General features: G+C 47.4%; 1 protein-coding gene across 8 annotated transcripts in view; it reads right to left on the bottom strand.

The window, feature by feature from the left end:
* Window positions 1-20,259, bottom strand: part of DAG1 (dystroglycan 1) — a 63,402-nt gene that overhangs the window by 10,757 nt on the left and 32,386 nt on the right. For 7 of the 8 annotated variants that reach the window (XR_009959674.1, XM_062585593.1, XM_062585600.1 and 4 more), the window contains exon 2: window positions 10,824-11,233. Coding sequence is in view for 7 of the 8 variants with exons in the window: in XM_062585593.1 (XP_062441577.1) it covers window positions 10,824-11,105 (282 nt within the window). In the remaining variant the exon portion in view is untranslated. Of the gene's footprint in view, window positions 1-10,823; window positions 11,234-19,675; window positions 19,694-20,259 lie in introns of those variants that run through there. The other variant, XM_062585598.1, reaches the window with a different exon arrangement.

Raw genomic sequence — 20,259 nt, 5'->3', positions numbered from 1 at the left:
TATACTTGGCCTGTTATTTTAGGCCAGCCAACTGCGGACAGTCAGCTCATAAAAGAAGATAGCTCAATTTGATTTGTTTTCTAAAGTCAGATCTGTAGTTCCACAGAACAAAGATAAGCAAACAAGAAATGAGCAAAACTGCTGCCTCCAAGGGAATCCAAACAAAAAAACCCCAAAAAACAAACAAACAAACAAAAAATCGCATTCTTGCCTAATATAACCCTCTGAGTATTTAGTCCTCCTCCTTCCAATGACTCCTGCAAAAAGGAAGCAACAGGTCCCTTGCCAGGAGATGTGCACCTTAGGATCTGCCACTGGGCTCACTTTGGTACAGCACGGTAAAATCCTCCTGGCCCTGGAGGTGAGCACTTGGGAAGCATTGACTGGGATCTTCCCAGACTATATTGCGAGACCCTTCACAGTCAGCAGCAGCCAGGGATGCAACCATTCCTTCAAGCAGCTTCCTACACCCTTTTCAAAATCATTCCTGAAAGAAATTCCCGACTGCTTTTCAGCAGGAGGCGATCCTGCAGCTCTGCCAGATCTTCCACTGACCTAGCCATTCCCCTTCGTCCATTTGTTGCTGAGAGACAGACCAGTGTGCCAGTAATTTCATGGGGAGTACACTTACTGATGATAATTTACTGTACAATAGACTCCTGTTCTTGGTTGCCCCTCCAGTATTATCCTAATATACATGGCCAATAATGAAAAAATACCATTATTGGAGCCCTCTCTAAATCTGAATAGAAGGAAAATTGATCTCTGTTCTATAGCAGCACAGGGCAGTGTTGTCAGCAAGAACAACAAGCAGTCCTAGCCTCAAACCAGACACACAGGCAGTCAGTTTTCTCTGCCTTGTTCCACGTAGACTGGACAGAACAGTGGTAAAGACACCAATTTCACATCTGCATCATCGCAAACTTTGCTGGAAGCCTTGGCATGATTTTTGGTCCTAGCAGAGCCAAATTGGAGTATAAGGAAGTGACCAGAACTTGCAGCCAACTTCTGCCCCCGTCTGAGCTGGTATGTTCTCCTCAGCGCCGACACGTAGATGGAGACAGTGATACCAGGTGTACCTGGAGGACAAGCTCTCCAGGTAACTCTGTCCTGGGCAGGTCCTGCAGCAGCAGAGGCTACGCAGAGCTTTGCACAAGGTCAGAGAACACAATGGGCTCAAGCAGGCAACAGTCAGCCTTCAGACCAGAATGATGGTTAGTCTTTGGTCTCGAGTTAAGCCCTGACAAGGAGGCTAGACTGTCTACAGCCACAAGGTGAGGTCAAAGGTGCTTCCAACCTTATATTCCTCTTCCTTTCCTCAAATACAGCAAAACAGCTAACTAGGACATCATATAGGTCTCGCCTAGAAAGACAAGGCTCAGAAAACTGGATAGACCTCTCTTGAAGCGTTCTGTTACACAGGTCGAGTTACAGAGTCACAAGCAGGCATAGCGCTGTGCTAAAGAAACCTCAGCATAAAGATAGGAAAGTTGCATTTACTTGGCACAGCGACTGAGCAGGAATCACAGCACATACGCTTCCCTGCAGAGGGGCCTGCGATACCCACCGGTGGGTATCATCCTCAGCAGACAGCGCTCTTCTGAGTGCTGCTGCAGCTAAACACCAGCGGCTGCTGTCCACCTCAGATGAAACACATGGGAACTCACAGACACGAGTCAGCTGCTCCAGGACATCTCATGCAGAAGTATCTGCCCCTGAACGTCTAAAAAGCAGCCAAAAGACTTCACTGGTTCTCAGAAGTACGTCAGCCTCCGTGACTCAAGCTTTCCTTGCCAGCAGGACCTCACAATCTCTGTTCAGAGCTATGGCTGAAAGCTATTTAGGAACAGCCGGCAATTGTTGCTTCCTCTGTGCACAGGATAGATCAAGGTGGTTAAACTAACCCCACGTTTCTTCTTGTCCCAGCAAAAGCCCTACACAGCTCTTCCTGGGTATCTCTATACACTCAAGCTGTTGCCTTAGAAAAATCAAACCTTTCAGCTTAGAAAGCTGAGCTAAGGGACAGCAAGGTTGCTGAGGTTGCATTAGAGGTCCTGGCACTTGGACTAGGAGTTCAAATTTTAGTTCCTCAAGTAGTCGACAAACCAGCTCGAAGAAGCTACTCTACTTTTATATGTTTACAAGAACCCAAGCAAGGAGTTACACGCCTGCTGGTAATCTGCATTTTCCAGGCATCAAACAGGCAAGCAAAACCTCAGGCGCACAAAGCGGCTCCCTCCCTATGCAGATGCGAGTGCGTGACCACGCTGGGTCAACGCAGCCCAACTGCCTGAAGAGCATCGCTTTGTCTAACCAACTTCTTTGTGCTCGGTGGAACGGCTCCGCCGCCAAAAAGGCTGAGCTCTGGAACAGCTACGCCCAGCGAATGCCGTTCCTGCATACTCCCACCATGACCGCTCCTTTTCCAGATGCGTTTGCTATAAGGGCACTATTCAGGGCCCCGCTCCGCCTGGGCAAGAGAACACAACAGCTGTTTCACGGGGAGGTCACCACAAAACATTGAGTGTCCCAAGAAATCCTCCTTTTCATCCGTTCCCGCTGCCAGCTTGGAAGGATTTGTTTAGCCGTATTGTTGGAGGGGGAACGCGCAGCCCGCCCGCGCGAGGGGCTCGGGTCGGCGCCGGCTGCCCACACCCTGCTTTCTCTCTTGTTAGAGGAGCGAGCGCAGGACGGGAAAAGCCTCAAACAGCTTCAAAGAAAATTAAAGTTCAGCTGGTCTCTTCTTTCAGTGAGACTTTTTATAAGCTAAAGGCCAAAGGGAAGCAAAAAAAAAAAAAAAACACCGCACAAGAGGGATGCCAAGTGCTGGGGGTTGAGTACTGCTGCCTCACAGCTAACCAACTCTGGCAATATATTCCTGCAAATCAGCAGATTACAGGAAATGTGGCATTCAAGAGAGCGGCAAGCAAAGGCAAAGCCCAGGCCAGCAATTGCAGGTCAGCCTGTTCGCAGGACGCTCCTATGCGCCATTTACCGTCCCGTTCTTCAACCTCCCTGTACGCTCAGGGCAACGACCCATCCGAGCAGGACAAAACAAGGAACTTCCCAGCCTGTCTGAAAAGCTCATTTATAATTAGATTGAGTCACATTTTCCACTCCTTCAAATTCAGAGCTTGTTACTAAGCGCGCATTGAAAATGCCAATTCCCTGACTCCGCTTTGCTGCAGGAAAAAGATAAGCAGCCCCCTCTGGCCCCCCAACAGAAGTTTTATCAGCTCATCTTATCTCCTAAGATTGCAACATTGCAGTTAAGCAAAACCCTGCCCAAGTAGTCCTTTGCCTGGACCTGTTCCAGACACTGTCATTTAGCCCAACATATACAACTGTAAATAGTTGCTACATCTTTTAGTCCCTGAAGGTCCAAGGTAAACAGGCACCTCAGGAAAGAGATGAAGCTCTCATGCTTTGTCACAGCCTTTCAAGACATCAAACTTGACCACCCAGCCTTTCAAGGAGTCCTCTTTGCTCATCCTCATCCTTTCAGAAATGTCACTTTAGTGAAGTTCACATTCAGTTAAAAATCTCTAAAATAAGGACCTTCACAAAAGAAAAAAAAATCAGTATTTTGCACTTTTCTTCCGTAGAAGTCAACGTGTCCCTGTACTTCAGGCTGGTTTCTGAAGTCCGGCCCTTTCCCCAGATCGCTGCTTTGGACTCAGAGCAGGGACTGACACACTCAGCACAGTCCTGAGAGCAGAGAACGAATGTCAAGACTTCTGCAATTCGATCTCTGCAGGCTCTACAGGCCCCATTTATAAAACAAGCCTCTTCGCTTGATGCCACATAGAACAACCTTTGGAAGCGTCAAAATCGGGCTCCTGATTTTGCTGAGAGCGCACCACTCCTTTTGGCACAGACTAATATCCAATGCTCCGATAACCGCAGCAACCTGCTGAACAGATGCATCACGTAAACCAACTAAGTCAGTTAATTCAGTTGTTCTAATCACCTCACCACCAGCTATATTTGCATACAGTGACAGTTTCTTGGGGCCCCAGCTACGTGTTTTATCTGTCTTCCTGACAAAGCCCTGGTGAGACTGTGCACTTCAAAACCAAAAATAAAATCAGGAGCCAAGACACAGCCAAGAGCAAGAAGATATAGCTGTGCTCACCTGAAAACTTTTCTTAGCATCAGCTAGAGAACCTGAACAGCAGATCTACTTAGGAATTGTCCCAGGCCTTTCCTAAAGATCTAGGCAGCATGGACAATTTTCTCAGGAGTGTCTAGATGAGCATGTCCTGACCGTATGTGATTCCTACTGCCAGCAGTAAGTTGCAATACATCACCTCGTCCTGCAGAACAGATCATTACTTCTTTCCACTGGCCACAAGTTGAGCTTCATACCCAAACAGGACTGCCCTGCTCAGGCTGGATCTGCAAATCATCCTCCTAACCCGTTTGTGACCCAGGCAGCTTTTCTTTTCTTGTGCCTAGGGGAGACTATGGTGTGTGTCGCGGCAACAGAGCGAGTGTGAATCTGAGGAAGAAGGCATCGGAAGGTGGTAAGACTTGGCACCCAGGATGCCCTTCTGATGTGACATACCTAAGTGGTGGCCCTAAGCATGCTCTCCAGAGGAAGGTAGATAGGCATCTTTACCTGTCTTCAAGACACAGCAAATAACCAGTTCACATAGTGAACATGCCTTTGGAAGCAGTGCAAACTGGAAGGTTCTTTCCTTCCAACATACTTTATACATCTGTCTCTAAGCAAAAGCTATTAAACGCAACGTCTTTATGTACCGTGGGCATATGCAGCTAGGCTACCGGACTGTACAAGGACTCAAATACCTCGTGGGTATACTCGCATTGGAGGGAATTGAAAGTTTCATCCCTGAAATCCAAGGGAAATGGCAGTTATCATCATAGCAATGCCAGCATTGACAGAATGCCTCTCCTCCTCCGTGAAATACATTGCAACACTAGGATGCAAGAGAGAGCTCCCCAACTCCACTGGCTTCTGCTGACCACTCTTAAAAAGGCTAAAGGTTAGAAAACGTACCACTTTAGGTGCCCACTTTGTGCCAGCATTTAGTATTTAGACTTAAGTGCCACTGCTCAGCCTTTCTGGGGAGCCACTCAATGCCCAGGTATCTCCTACTTTCTGCAACCAGGTTGCCAGACAGAACGCTGCCCCTGCGCCTCGCTTCTAACTTAGAGTCAAAAAGCCTTTCTCACAGACTTGGAGATGGTAGATACCAGCTAGCCATGGCTTTCTGCAACTGCTTCCACACCAGCTCAGGTCACTGCAAGCTGCTGAATGCAGAATGCAGGTAAGTCACCCTGTAAATGCCCACCTTTGTACAACTCTTCTTTCATGGTCAAGCACGGTGTTAGCTTTCTTGATTTGTGACAGGTTATCATCTCCCAGGCAATAAGAGTGGAGAGTGGGGCAAACTGCAGTATCTGCTGTCCTAAATCCTGACAAAGGTGCTATTGGTATTAGTGCTGCTGTCCTCACTTGGATTATCTGTGTCATCACTCAGACAACGATAGGAGGCTTAGATTTTCATGCAAGGCTAACAGGACAATGTTAAAGACCAGACTAACAGAGATCGACTTTAGTAACGCAAAAAAATCAAGGATTGTGCACTTCAGCTAATATTCTCGTTTGGAATCTTATCACTTAGAAACAGGAAAAAAACCCTACAGACCTGGTTACTTCAGCTGATCAAGATGCCTGAGCCAAAGTAAGGTAGAAATGGAAAAGCAAACAATTGTAGGATATATCAGACAAGGTTATTTATAGCAGAGAAAAGGAAGTTTTCCTGCCTTTATGCAAGGCTCTCATAAAACCTCATCCAGAATACTTTATATAGCTCTGGCCACGCAAACTCAAGAAAAATGAACTCACACTGGAAGAGGTACAGAAAACAGCTGCAAAGCTGAGGAAAGGAAAAGAAAGCTTATTTTATGCGAGAAGACTAAAAAGATTGGCTTGTCTAACCAAATAAAATCAAGATGGGGGAATATGCTTGTCACTTATAAATACATAAAAGGAAGTAAATATTATGATGGTAGAAGAGATATTTAAGCTAAAGGGCAGCACATATAAATATTTCTTGCCATTTCTAAATTTCAGCAAGAAGCAGCATTTTTAATTGGAACAGACTGATCCCGGAGCAGCCTTCAAATGGAAGCAGCAGGGACAGGAAACCCAACCAGTTTTAGGCCTGACCATGGTTTCATGACCAGGATTCATGAACAGCAGGACACAGCTGACCGAGTCTGTCCTGACTGCTGCAAAGATTTCACAGGTCAGGTTCTGCAACATCTTCAGCAGAAAGGGGATAAGGAAACAGGCCAAAGACGATGACAAATCAGGGTAAGGGTACTGACCTTCATAGCGTATCACCTTAAGCTCATCCTGCTCCAAGTCATCTAGCTTTTATCAAGAACCGACATGAGCCTGCACATCTTATCACTCTGTGTCTGCACAAGTGCACGTACTGCAGCCACCATTCAGAGAATATATGCCTAAGGACGGGAAGAAAGCCAATGTCACTCCAGTCTTCAAGAAGGGCAAGGAGGAGGACCCAGGCAACTCTAGGCCAGTCAGCCTCACTTCCATCCCTGGAAAGGTGATGGAACACCTCATTCTGGATGTCATCTCCAGAGATACAGAGGAAAAGAAGGTTATCAGGAGTAGGCAGCATGGATTCACCAAGGGGAAATCCTGCTTAACCAATCTGATAGCCTTCTATGATGGAATGACTGGCTGCGTAGATGAGGGGAGACCAGTGGGCATTGTGTACCTTGACTACAGCAAAGCTTTTGAGACTGTCTCCCAGAACATCCTCCTAGAGAAGCTCAGGAAGTGTAGGTTAGACAAGTGGACAGTGAGGTGGCTTGAGAACTGGCTGAATGGCAGAGCTCAGAGGGTTGTTGTCAGTGGCGTGGAGTCCAGTTGGAGGCCTGTGGCTAGTGGTGTCCCCCAGGGCTCAGGACTGGGTCCCATCCTGTTCAAATTATTCATCAGTGACCTGGATGAGGGGACAGAGTGCCTCCTCAGCAAGTCTGCTGATGATACCAAGCTGGGAGGAGTGGCTGATACACCTGAGGGCTCTGCTGCCATTCAGAGACATCTGGACAGGCTGGAGACCTGGGTGGAGAGGAACCTCCTGAGGTTCAACAAGGGCAAGTGCAGAGTCCTGCACCTAGGGAGAAATAACCCCAGGCACCAGTACAAGCTGGGGGCTGACCTGCTGGAAAGCAGCTCTGCAGAGAAGGACCTGGCAGTACTGGTGGATGACAAACTGACTATGAGCCAGCCATGTGCCCTTGTGGCCAGGAAGGCCACTGGTATCCTGGGCTGCATTAGGAAGAGTGCTGCCAGCAAGTCGAGGGAGGTGATCCTGCCCCTCTGAGGGGCCCCTCAGCCCTGCTGAGGCCTCAAGTACTACATCCAGTTTTCAGCTCCCCAGTCCAAGAGAGACATGGAGCTACTGGAGAGAGTCCAGCATAGGACTACGAAGACGATCAGAGGGCTGGAGCATCTGTCCTGTGAGGAACGGCTGCGAGAGCTGGGCCTCTTTAGCCTGGGGAAGAGAAGACTGAGGGGGGATCTTATCAATGTGTATAAGTACCTGAAGGGAGGGTGTCAAGGGGATGTGGACAAACACTTTTCAGTTGTCCCATGCGATAGGACAAGAGACAATGGGCAAAAACTGAACCACAGGAAGTTCCACCTGAACGTGAGGGGGAATTTCTTCACTGCGATTGACAGAGCACTGGCACAGGTTGCCCAGAGAGGTTGTGGAGTCTCCTTCTCTGGAGATATTCAAGGCCTGCCTGGATGCAACCCTGTCTAACATGCTGTAGGTGACCCTGCTGAGCGGGGAGGTTGAACTAAATGATCTCCAGAGGTCCCCTCTAACCTTCCCAAGTCTATGATTCTATGATTCTAATATATTCAGGAAGACAACACAAGAAGGAAAGGGGTTTCTAATAGCCAGGTCTGACTTACAATGGCCACAAAGCCATGCTGTCTGTTAACTTCAAGCAAAATGGAAGAGATTCTGAAGCTAAGCTACATGATAGTCACTATTTTACTTCTTTTCTGTGTCCCTCTTTTGACTGGCTTCCCGAATGCTTTAGAATAAACTTGTTTTTTTGCTTAACCGTACAACCTCACCTGTTCTTAAAGTGATTAGGAGGGTCAGGGAAACACTTGCAGCTCTGTTCCCAGGAGCGGGTACGTGATTAAGCGCGGAGCCCACATCCTCCAGGCAGGAGGGCGAGCCTGCAAGGGCACTCCTCCACAAAGCTGCAGATGCCTGGCGTTGCTACCATCCCACAACCAAGTTTGCACAGAAAAATATTTTGTCTATAGTCAGCTGGAATCTGCTAACGAGCAGGGAGAGGATCCGAGAGTCGGGTTCAAGGCAAGTACCACTGCAATACCAACCAAGCCTAGAAATAATCAGTGGGAACTATCTAGAAATGAAGCAATCATTTTCTTCAGGCTCTGGATGGGGAGCTCCTGTGAGTTTGGTAGCTGGGGACAACCTTCATTATTTTAATGAGATCATACTCAATTTCTTAGCTATCTAAAAGAATTCAGTATAGGCAACCACATGTCATTCTAAACTCTGACCTACTGCTTCATCTCAAAGATGATAGCCCTTATTCTTTAAGTACATCGGTTAGCAATATCCAAAAGTACACGTTTTTATACTGCTGAGAAGGCAGCCAAACAGAGAGACCAGAGCAACTTGCCCTAAAACTTTCCAGCAAAGCAAAAACTCACCCCAGCCCTCCCAAACTGCCTACGCAGTTCTCACTAGCTAGGAACCAAATCCCCGTAGAAAGGGTTAGCTATGCTCAGTGGCTAACAACGCATTCCCTGTGGGGGAGAGACCTTCAAGATACAGTGGTTGAACGAGGCCGATAAAAGTGCCTGAGAGCCCGCGTCACTTTTTAAAATCAATTTTGAGGTGAACAGATGCAACTCGCATTTGGGCAGGCCCACAGACAAGCATGAAAATCGCTCCCAGCCTTTGCTGAACTACATACAGCCAACAGTTGTTCTTTCAGTCTTTCTCCAGCACAGCCCATTTGCAGCTCTTCAAGCATCTGTTGGTATCGGCAAACGTGCCTCAACATCAAGGCTGCAGAAGTTTTGTTGCATGGTATCAGATGTGGTTGAAAAAATTTATCATAGTTTTCCTTTACCTACTGGGGCTATCAGGGATGACTGTTTTGCTAGGAAAAGGATACAGAGGAAGCTATAGTGTTACAATAACACTAAAAACAGTTTCTTGCCACCAAAGGAGCCAGAGGACACCAAAGCAAGCCATTCCAATGGAAAATTTCAAACCTAAGTTACTGTTTCAGTAACACAAGATCTTGGTAACTCCTTTCAAAATACACGGGAATTCAAAGCAAAGGGTAAAGTTCCCACAGCCCTAGTGGCAGCACAGCTCATACAAACATCCTGGCAGCAGGGGTAGGACCTGGGGGCACAGTGATGCTGAACATCTCTTGCTCCTACAGGTTCAAGCTGAAGGGTCTGCTTCTTTCAAGGACGTGCTCACTGCCTGGCTGCATGATGTTCACCATACTTATGTGGACTCCCACAGTCAAATGGCATATAGGCGCCCAGCACGGAGAAAACACGCGTGCATTCCTAACTTGGCAATGGTCACAGCAGGGAGCCACCATCCCCTTCCAAGTCAGTCTCACTAGCTTCAAAACAAATTAAATGTCACAGCCTTTACTGGGAAGCAAGTCTGCCTGTCCCCTTCTCTGACTCCTCTAACTCTAGGATGCAGCCACTGCCCTCCTCTTCCCCACGTGACACGGGATTCCATCACTAACAGATACATTCTTCAGATTTTCTGTCTACCACGGGCACATTGTAGTCCCAACGCCCTCACTGGAGACCATGAGGTCACGTAGCTGAACTGAGGTAAGTGCATGACTGTAGATAGAACTTAAACAAACCTGCCTTCAAGGAGAAGCAGAGATGTCAGACTTTCTCCTGACTTGCTCTCCATCTCCCTCTGATCTTCTAAAACAAAGTTGTTTTTCCCCCTCCAACAATGGATTTTTTAAAAATATTTTTCAATTTTGCTCTCTAGAAAAAGTTTTCCAAAGCTGGAAGGTAATTTTCTTTTTCCTTTCAAAACCAGAATTTTCTGAGCTCTCTATGACCTAGGTAAGCATTTGGTTAACAAACATGTGTTCAGTGGTTTCTCTACCTTCCTTCCAGGTTACTCTGCCATTTTCTCGCCATCCAGACCAATCCCCAAATCTCAGTTTTTCAGGTGTCTGCAGTACCAGCAGCCTGAGGGAAGGTCAGATAAAGGTACCATCTTTCCCAAGAGGACCTGGTCAGGTCAGGAGAGACTGTCAAAGGCAGTCCAGAGTCCTGCTCAGAGAACAAGATCTATCTAACAATATTTTATTACTCCAGTGAAGCAAACCCCCCTGAGTGTCAGGGCAGCAGTCCCAGTGAATTTGTTGCTCCTCAGATCCTGAGGCAACATCTCCTTGTCATGTCAATGTGACCGTTATTCCAGGGATTTGATACTTCACAGTTTAAATACAGTCAACAAACCAGATCAATTATCATCTAGGAAAGAGGTCTCCACTCCCTACTGAAGAGAAGAGGAACTTTGCAATGAGGTGATAAAAATGATTTTCTCTAAGTCTTCTTCTATAGTCCTAAAAACCTTCAAGGCTGCCTCATGGCAACCCTTGTGACCTATCCTACTAGTGGGGGGACTAGCTAAGATCCTGCAAGGATACAGCTGCAGACAGGGGACTGAAAATGAGCCTCAGGGAATGCCATTTCTCACCTGGACTATTTCTCCACTGGAAGCAATTAAATCCATTGGGATGGAGACTCGGAAGAAACGGCCCACAACGGCAGAGCTGTCTGGTATGCCCACCACAGCCGGGACAGTCTCTCGGAGGTCCGACAGCACAGAGTGCATGGAGGCCTCCAGCTGGTTTTCCCAGTCCCGTACCACTTCCGACGGCTCGCTGGGCCAGTGGCAGTAAACAGAGGCCGCCAGCAACAGCACGGAGAGCAAAGTCCTCCCCCGGAAAGGGGGCAGCAGTACATATCCAACTGTCATTCTGCCTGGCGACTTCGGCTATGGTATTCCACCCGGAAAGGGAGTCACAGGGGATCTGTAGGCACTGCAGAGTACGCAGGGGTTCCGCAAGTCCCTCACAGCAGCCTCATCCTAGGAATCTTCGGAACCTGATTAAACAAAGGAAACCAAATCAGCACATTAATTACAATATCTAAGCCAGCTAACTGATGCATAGAGATCTCCTTTCAATGGACAGAGGACTATCTGCCTCACCGTCATCATCGTTTCAGCTCTTTGATTTAAGCAAAATTGTTAACATTACCAGGAAAGAAAGCAAGAGCTCAGTTCTTTCTCTGGAGTACTGCCTCTCTCAAGAAACAAGACCCACCTCCTTTCCCACGCACAGAGCAGTACTTCTGCTGCTCCTGGAGCCACAGCATCTCAAGATTGCCACAAGGAAGGAGAAAGTACCAGAGTAGATATAACTGATGCCAAGACAGAGTACAGTGGCATTAGGTGACCTTTCAAGGAAAGCTGAAGTCAGGCTGTGATATCAGTGAATTTAAATGCTAATTACCCAGTATGAAGGCCCCAAGAAATCTTTTGATGATCGAAAGCTGCCACCTTGACAGCTTGATGCATTACAGATGTTTCTGCTTCTTGATCCATGAGCCTGGCTTTTCAAGCCAGGTCTGCCTTCTGTTCCAGTTTTTCTATTAGCCAATGTATGTAGGTTTGATTTTGGGGCCAGCAACACAGATCCCCCCAAAAAACAGACTGGCGTAAGCTATGCACATGCTGTGTCCCACACTTCTACCCATTGACCAGTTCCCCTACTGCCTGCACAGCATGCTCATCATCTTTCCTGGTGCAAAAGCCCCCTCCTGCCCTCACACCCTGCCAATCATCTCAGAAGAGAAATGTCTCCAGTTGTTTCTTTCTTGTCTGTTTTCTTCCTTCCACCTGTTTCGTCTCCATCTCCACCTTCTCTCTCTCCCCTCTATATACCTCTCTTTCCTCCCCTATTCCTTTAGTCTATTATTTCCTTCACTTCCCTGGTTACTTCTCCCTTCAGGCTGTGTTCTGAATCATTCACGGATCTGTACAGGCACACACTGCTTCTCTTCACATCCTATCTGCGTGACAGTCGCTGGATTCACTAGAAGAGGACGAAGCCATTTGAGGCTCACTGGGAAGCTGTATCATCCCACTCGCTGGATTCACTAGAAGAGGATGAAGCCATTTGAGGCTCACTGGGAAGCTGTATCATCCCACTCACAGCCTCTCTCAGTCACCACCGAGGAGAAGGATGCGCCTTTGGTCGGCAGCACAGCCCGTTGACTGCTCTGCAAAAACAAGTCAGGCAGTGCTTTAAGTGGGACTGGAGGACAGAAGCACTGACCAAGGATGCCTCAAGTGAAAATTGCTTGGGTTACAGGAATGCACAGGACTGGTCTTCCTCAGGGCTAGGCATTCACAACTTCTTTAATCAACTCCCTTTTTCCAGGCTGCTGAGAGAGAAACCACTCTGAATTCCTAGAGCAAGTCCAGTCCAACTTATAACCACAAACAGCAAGTCTCTGTGGCTCCCAGTCCTCTGAGTACAGCCTCTATTTATTTTAGTTTGTTTCAACTGTGCCGTATGATGCACATCAGGCCTTCCCAAGAGACCCAGGAACCAAACTGTGTGGGAAGGGCAATCCCACCAATTCTTGCTCTAACAGAGATCTTGGGGCTTCGCAAGAGCAGTACAAGCTGATCTGCTAGGCTGCTCCCAAAACAAGCACATATTGCCTACTTTGAGCTTGCAGAAGCAGGCAGAGGGTCTGTCCATGCCAGGAGCAGAATAGACTAAATCACTGCAAGTTTATAAATCTGCAATACATCCAAGTACTGTCTGCTGATCCCCACACCAATATGGGCTTTATTATAAGCATATACTTAAGGTAGTCCACTGTGATCTTTAAGGCAGAGATCTAAATTCAGGTGAGAGAAGCTGCTTCCAGGACTGCTCTAACAGAGGCTCACAGCACAAACACATGTACATGCTTCCCCTGCTTTCTCAAAAGCTAAAAAGATAACAAGGTTTCTCTCAGAGCCTACAAAACAGGCAGCAACCCTGTTCTTGGACTGCTGCTGGGGAAAACTCTGACTCCAATTCCTGCATATAAGCAATCCTTTTATGAATGGAGGAATCACCAGTCCTGGTGCCTCCTAAGCTAGTTTCAGACCCCCAAAACAGATGTTTTTACCCCAGGGGGGCAAGCTGAAATCCAGATCAGTGAGTTGATACAGCAGAACACACCGCATCATTTCAACTTTCTCAGCCACAGAGAGATTAAAAGGACAAAAAGGAAGAAGGACAGGATGTATATGTTTGTACACTTAGCAGAAACTATTTTCTCATCCTCTCAGGTTACTAATTTACAACCCCTCTGCCCCTATCACAACTACATAGAGGCTGCTCTTGGAGCCCATCACAGACAACTGCTAAGAAGGACAGCTATTAAGTGCTGTATTTGCCCTGGATGCTTCTTCAATGGCACAGATCCCAATAAAGTTTGGACAAAGTTCCAGGCTAGCCACCAGGCAGACATGAGAATTGAGAAATTTCTCATTAAGACTGTCGAAGTAACCTGACAGAGGTTCAAAGAGTTCCCCCTTTCCTGGCTTGCAGCAGGTCCTGGCATACCCTACTATCCAGTCTGGCAGTTTGTGTGGAGATGGCTGGACTCCCAAATCTACCAACAACTGACACCAACAGCTCCAGGGACTGTTAGAAGGTCCCAATTCCTAGCAATGTCAAATGGCTTAGCCTGTCCACTAGGATATGTGACACTTCTCATTTTAGGTGTCCTCTTATGCTGCTGAATCCTGATGCTCCAATTTCCAAAAATTTACCCCATGCAAAAGCAGAGCAGCTCACATCTCTGATTATGCAGTGTATAAAATTATCATTTGTCAAGTCCTGGATCTGACCAGCCAAAGAAAAAAGACAAAACATATTGCAGTCACTTTCCACAGCTCCAAGGATGATGCAGGCACAGCTTGTGCTATTCTGGAAAACAAGTCCTCAGGCACTGAGGCTGTTTTAGAGTTTCTCATCCCTGAAGCTGTTTGCCTGTCAAGGTTCAGCTTCCTCCTCACTCAAACTGAAAAGCACTCCCTTCAAATATTGGCGAAGTCCGTCACCATAGCATGGAACATTATATTCCCAGACTGCTCCACTCTTGAGGATGAGACCCCAGGCAGGCTATGCATCCAGATCTATGAGTCTGACTTGTACAGTCTAGCATCAGGTGTCAGATGTTAACATTGCTATCTCAAAGTGCAGTTGAGCAGCATGGGATAAAAGCATGGCGCACATCCACAGCTGGATTCTCAAAAAATAGGCAGACTCTGGCCACTATTATGTTCAAGGTTACTACAATGGACTCTAGGAATAACAGAGGTAAGACCTGGTTGTTAACCCTAAAACCCACACTTTAGGAAAGCCAAGAGGTAGCATGCAAGGACTAGCACATCCTCATCCCTTGATAGGCCTTTTCACAACAAATCACTCAGGTAAAGGTGTTGACAACTCCCACCCCAATTTAATGGACCAGATATCTTTCTCAATACCCCAGTGAACAAAGTCAGAGCTAGTAAAGAGGACTGTGGGTAATGGAAATTATAAGCTGGGTGCAATAAACCCAGGCTACTATACAGATAAGCCAGATATTTGATAGGACCACTATCAGTCTAGAGAGGACAGGACAGGACAGGAGAGGAGAGGAGAGGAGACTTGGACAGGAATACACCACTAAACAACAGGGAAGCTAAGCCCATGCTCCTCCCAAAGGCAACCAAGCACACGGTAGTCTTTGCCTCAAGCAAGATACCTGGACTGCTACCTTCTCCACAGGTTAGCGTCACAACAGATGAAGTGGCTGCACAGGTAAGGAAGTCATGTTTCTCACAGGGGCCCCCCTCTCTCCTATTACGTCCATCCACTGTCACAGGATCAGATTCTGATGTACACCAACTGATTTTGGAAGCATTCAGAGTAACCCCAACATGAGGGCAACTACTGCAGTAGACATCTGTTGGAGAATACTCAACAGGCTGCGTGCAGAATACATTTTCTCATTCTGAATTTGCTACAGAAATAGAGAAGCCTTCTGCAAGAGATCTTGTAGAGGTCTCTAATCAACATATCATGAAAACATGGGATTTTCATCAGTGCACACTCCGGACAACAGTGCCTTAAAAAGGGCAGATAGAGGAACTCCCTTCAGTTTACATGGTGACTGAGGTACAGATGCTGCTTATGACACCTTATTCAAGAGTTATTTCTCCTGAAGTCCACTCTCCTGCAGTGTGCAGGACTAAAAAGCAACCCAGACAGCAAGTATAGACAGGTTCAGAGACTCACAGCTGGTAGCTGGGTGAGGAACACAGTAGCAATCACTGGAAAGCCCAGCAGCCCTATGCCTCCTGCGAAGCCAAGATGCTATCAGCATAGAAATATTGGCACCTCTCTCACAGCTGTGCTAAGTCTCCACATCTGAGACGAGGAGAAATACCCCACAGGAAGAAAGAGCTGCACTGGTCCAGACAACCAAAATACAACCACACAGAGTTGTAAAGATGCCTGAAAAGGGTTTGGCCCTACCTCTCTATACCAGTCCCTGCCTCTGGCTTGTCATGGTTACTTGTGCAACTCATGCACAAGCATGGCACAGCTCTGTGTTGTTCTACCAAAATGTGTGTTTTAATCTAGGGCATTTTTGTTGCATAGAGAAGAGTATTTGGGCAGAAAGGAGCTGATTCTTGATATCTGTGGCAACTAGGAGAGGCAGATGAAGTCATCACCCATTTCAGGAAGAATTACTGCAGTAAGCAACAGACAGTGCCTGTTTGGTACATACCGCTCAGCCAAGGTAAATCAAGTCCTGGCTGTGAAAATCTAGTTCGACACTTGCAGGTCAAACAAATTGAGAAATTTAAGTTTCAGGAAGCTGCAGGATAGTCTCAGCATATGGAAGTGCAGAACAAAGGAGATCTATGAGGAATTCAGCAGCTGATATCAAAAGAAAATGCAGAAGAACCAAACAAATTTGTATCACAGAAGAACATCATAACAGAGCTCCACTTCACAAAACCGACAGAAGTCAACAAAACAGTGCCAGACTCTCACGCTACATGTGCTGAGTGCATGGGCTAGGAACAAAAGGCAGGGCAGTACAGCTCTGTAGACCTCCAGAATAAACCATTCACTTGCAAATTCTGAGGTCCAGGTGGACTATCACTTCAAGACAGAACACTTTTTCTCATGTAAGGTCTTCCGTCTAAAAACCTGAAAGTCCTGCTCAGCAAGTCCATCAGCTGCAAGCACTGCAGTTGAAGAAGAGGGAACGTTACATGCAGTGAGACTGGAGTAAGTACTGACAACAAGTGGGGTGCCCAGGTCAAGTTCATGAGCCCAAACCATTTCACATGCACTAACACAGGCAAAGCCCAGTCCCACTTGATTTGAGACATCATCTCAGTTGTGTGCAGGAAATATTAGCATTCAGGATCATCTTCTGCAATCAGTGAGTGGTGGAGCTCATGGGAATCAGAAATCCCAACACATAGCATAGACTACTCTTTCACATGACCTCAAAACAAGGCAAAAAGCCAAACACAGATGGTTTTCTGCAGAGGTCTTCTGATCTCTGGAAAGCATCAGGCTGCACGACTAACTCACTTAGACAACATTTAAAATTTTCAAGGGAAGGCTAGAACACCCCAGCTTATCTACACGACATACTGCTGCTTCTTTTCCAGCAGGATCTGTACTGCTCAGTTTCACAGAACACACAAAGGTTCAGGTTAGTCCTGAATTTCAGGATGTTTTGTTCAGTCTGATCTTCTGGAAGAACTGAGTTTCCCTTTATCCTCTTGCTTCTGAGAGAGCTCTTTTGCTCTCAACTTTAAACCTCCGAGATGCTGGATTAAACATCAAAGTCAGAATCAACATCCGCTTCAGTCCTCGTGCTAGCTACTTGTGCCAGATCTCCAGTGCCAAATCCCCCCTTCCAGAAGCAGAATTTGGCCTGCTTGATGAAGTTATGTTGACATGATAGTGAACTTGATATGATGCTGACTTGTCAAGACAGTGCTGAGCTTGCTTGTTCCTTCTCCATGCAACTACAAGGCCTCTTGACGTGTTAAGGGCGTGCACTACCACCATTAATTCAGGAACGCAGAGTAGTGCAGACAAAAGATGAGGCTGAAAGGAATGAGACTAGGACAAGGCAGCTACTTCCAGTCACACATCCCCCCCAATAGCCTTTTCTTTCTACTCCTTGCAGAATCTGAAGCATCAGGCCAGGAAAAGAGTTCTGGCAGTAGGAACATGAATGCCCTGGAAGTCAGTCTTCCTTGTGGCCAGTTAAACAACTGCTTCAGTAAGAATCGGGGGAAATGGAGTCTCAGTCCAGCTATGTCTAATCCAATTGCTCAAACACACAATCACATCACTGGACTGCAGTAATTAGTCACCGCTGGCATGTTAATGTCATTGAACCTAGGATGCAAAATGTCCAGGCAACTAACTTGCAAGTCCCTAGCTCCAAATAAGATGGTATCTAGGACAGTTAGGAGAAATTCCACTTACTTGAACTGCTGTTTACCAATATTCTCATTGAAGGAAGCATTAAACAAGTTTCCTCTCTCTAAGGAAACAAACTCAGACTCAACTAAAAAGGACCAGTGCAATTTCCTAAACCAGAACTATTGTTTCTGCAAAGATCTCTTCTGCATGTTTCCACAAGAGAATCTCGGGGCAAGTCCCATCAGCTACTGCGTCTCTGCATGTCAAGGCAGCAAACAGAAGGAATGATGAAATCAAGCATCACTGGCCAGGCACACGAGGATGGCACGTTGCTGTACAAGCTTGCAAGTCCAAAACATGACAGCAAGCACAGTGACAGACCAGCTACACTGTCCAAAGGTGGCTGGCTGCTTGGTGCATATCTGTACTGTGTGAAGGGACTCTTGAGAAGTCTCCTCAGCATGAACAGCAGGTCGAGCTGTAAGCTTGACACGTTATCCGCACAGAGAACATTTCAGAGCATGAGAGTTAAGAAAGACTAAGAGTTTCCACACCTGCCCAGCTCAGGAAGTGCCCTGAAACAAAAGCAGCAGCCCCTCTGCTAGCCTGCATTGCAAGCCTGCGATAACGCTGCATTTTCTGACACTGCTATTTAAATGCAATGAGCCACACGTGCGTCGCTTCAGCAGCTTCACTCTTCTTCGCTCCTCAACCTCCCCACCTCTCTGTTCCTGCTGCCAGGCCACCCCTCTGCATCGTGCCATGACCGCACGGGGAACCAGGACAAGGGAGCTGTGCCAAGGTCCCCGCTGGCCCAGCAAGCGGCTAAGCAGAGGGAGAGGGATCAGCATCGACTGTCTAAGCAGCAAGGCAGGGCCTCGCGGTGTAACGATAAAGCTGGTTTAGTGGTGAAACTGGTTTAAGACTTCCCACCGTTCCACACACCATAATTTATACCAAGCCTTGGCTACACCAGTACTGGGGGAGGGCTAAAAGCCTCCGAAAGCTGACAAATAGCTAAAAGGATAGAGGTGGGGGGGGGGGGAAGAGATATTTTTCACAATCTCTTTCCTGATCAATCAAACTGTGTATTTCTTTATTGCTGGTTTTCCACATATCTCTCATCAGTAACAGGAAGTCTGATAGTGAAAAATAACCTAGAAAAAAGAACAGCAGTCATCGCTTAGCACAACGCGTCCTGGCCAAGGAAACAGTCACCCGCCTGCTGACGTGAAACGTGGTTGCAAACTAAGTCACTGACCTGTTGCCTTAACTAACAGCTTCATGAAAGCTACAGAGGAAGTGGGCACAGTAATCAACACCTCCAAGCGATTTTTATGTTGCTGGAGGAAGTTCTGATATATTGAAAGGGTGGCTCTGAAATTGTTACCGAAGAGCCGTGTTATCACCTCTCTGATAAGGAGAGGTAGCTCTCCAGAAAAGCTCCAGCCAAATGATCCCACTAAATAGAAGCAGAAGGTACAACGTAACACTGCCAGGGCTTCCCCACAGCAAAGAGAAAGTTTTCCCAGCTATCTTCCGCAAGTCTTGGTTCAAAATCTGTGGGTTTGTGCTGCCAAGGAAGGAAAAAACCTTCCTGGAGCCCTTTGATTTGCATCTCGCACGCCTCCCTTTGGCCAGCAAAACCTGCTCTGTTTGTCCTCCCAGGCTTTCCCAAGAAAAGCTCTGGGACCAAAGAGACCGCCACGGCTGACGCATGCACTTTGACCGCCAGGTGAGGTGACAGGGAGGTGTCTATGGGAAGCTGCACTGCTCAAATGGCCTCGCAGAGTTTTTGTGCTGATTAGGGGGGCAGAAAGAGCAAGATCTCCAGTGCCTCCTGCAGAGGGGAATGCAAACAGCCTTCCAGTGGAGGAAGCAGTAGCCTGAGGCCGACTTCTCCAGGGCACACGGCAGTGCAGGGACACCGCAGGGCAGAGGGAGCATGGAGGCACGTGCAAGGAGCGGCAGAAAGGAGCAAGCGGCAGTGGCATAAGCTTAAGTGCGAAGGACGTGAGAATCCTTCTACCAGCTGGGCATGGAGCACGTTTTCCTTCCGTGCAGGGTGCACTTTACATTCCCCCCTCCAAGATGCAGTGATAAAAGCAACTCCTGGGGGCGCGCACCATCCTCCATGCTCCCACCGGCCTGTGAAAAAGCAAAAGAGGGGGAGGACAGGAATGAGTACTTACAGCACGCCTGAGCTATGTGCTTGCACAGAGTCGCACTCTTGCGGCCCCTCTTGCCAGCAGACCCCACAGACCACCCCCCAGCCTTTAAATTTCGCTCGCTTAACCCTTGCAGCCGACGCATGCTGTGCGAGGAGCTCCGCTGCAAGCTCAAGCAAGACCTCGAGCCTCAACAGCATCCGCCTCACCGAGAGCATGGAAGCCGCCAGTCGCTGCACCTTACTCGAAGAAGTGACCAAGAGCAGCAGACTTTGATTTTGGCCGGGCAGTACGTTTTACTGCTTCATGAAAGCGTGACCAACCAACCGCAATCAATCCTTTCTCCCCCTTTGCTACTGCCAGGCAGACAACCGCGATCGTATCTTCAAGTGCATTCAGTTGAAAGGAAACTCAGATATTATCTTCTCAAATATTTAAGCGGCCT

Source organism: Rhea pennata, chromosome 12 (genome assembly GCF_028389875.1).
Source record: "Rhea pennata isolate bPtePen1 chromosome 12, bPtePen1.pri, whole genome shotgun sequence".
In the NCBI taxonomy this organism is placed as follows: Eukaryota; Metazoa; Chordata; class Aves; order Rheiformes; family Rheidae; genus Rhea; species Rhea pennata.
Note: the sequence above shows the minus strand (reverse complement) of the source record. Positions and strands in the feature narration are given on the sequence as shown.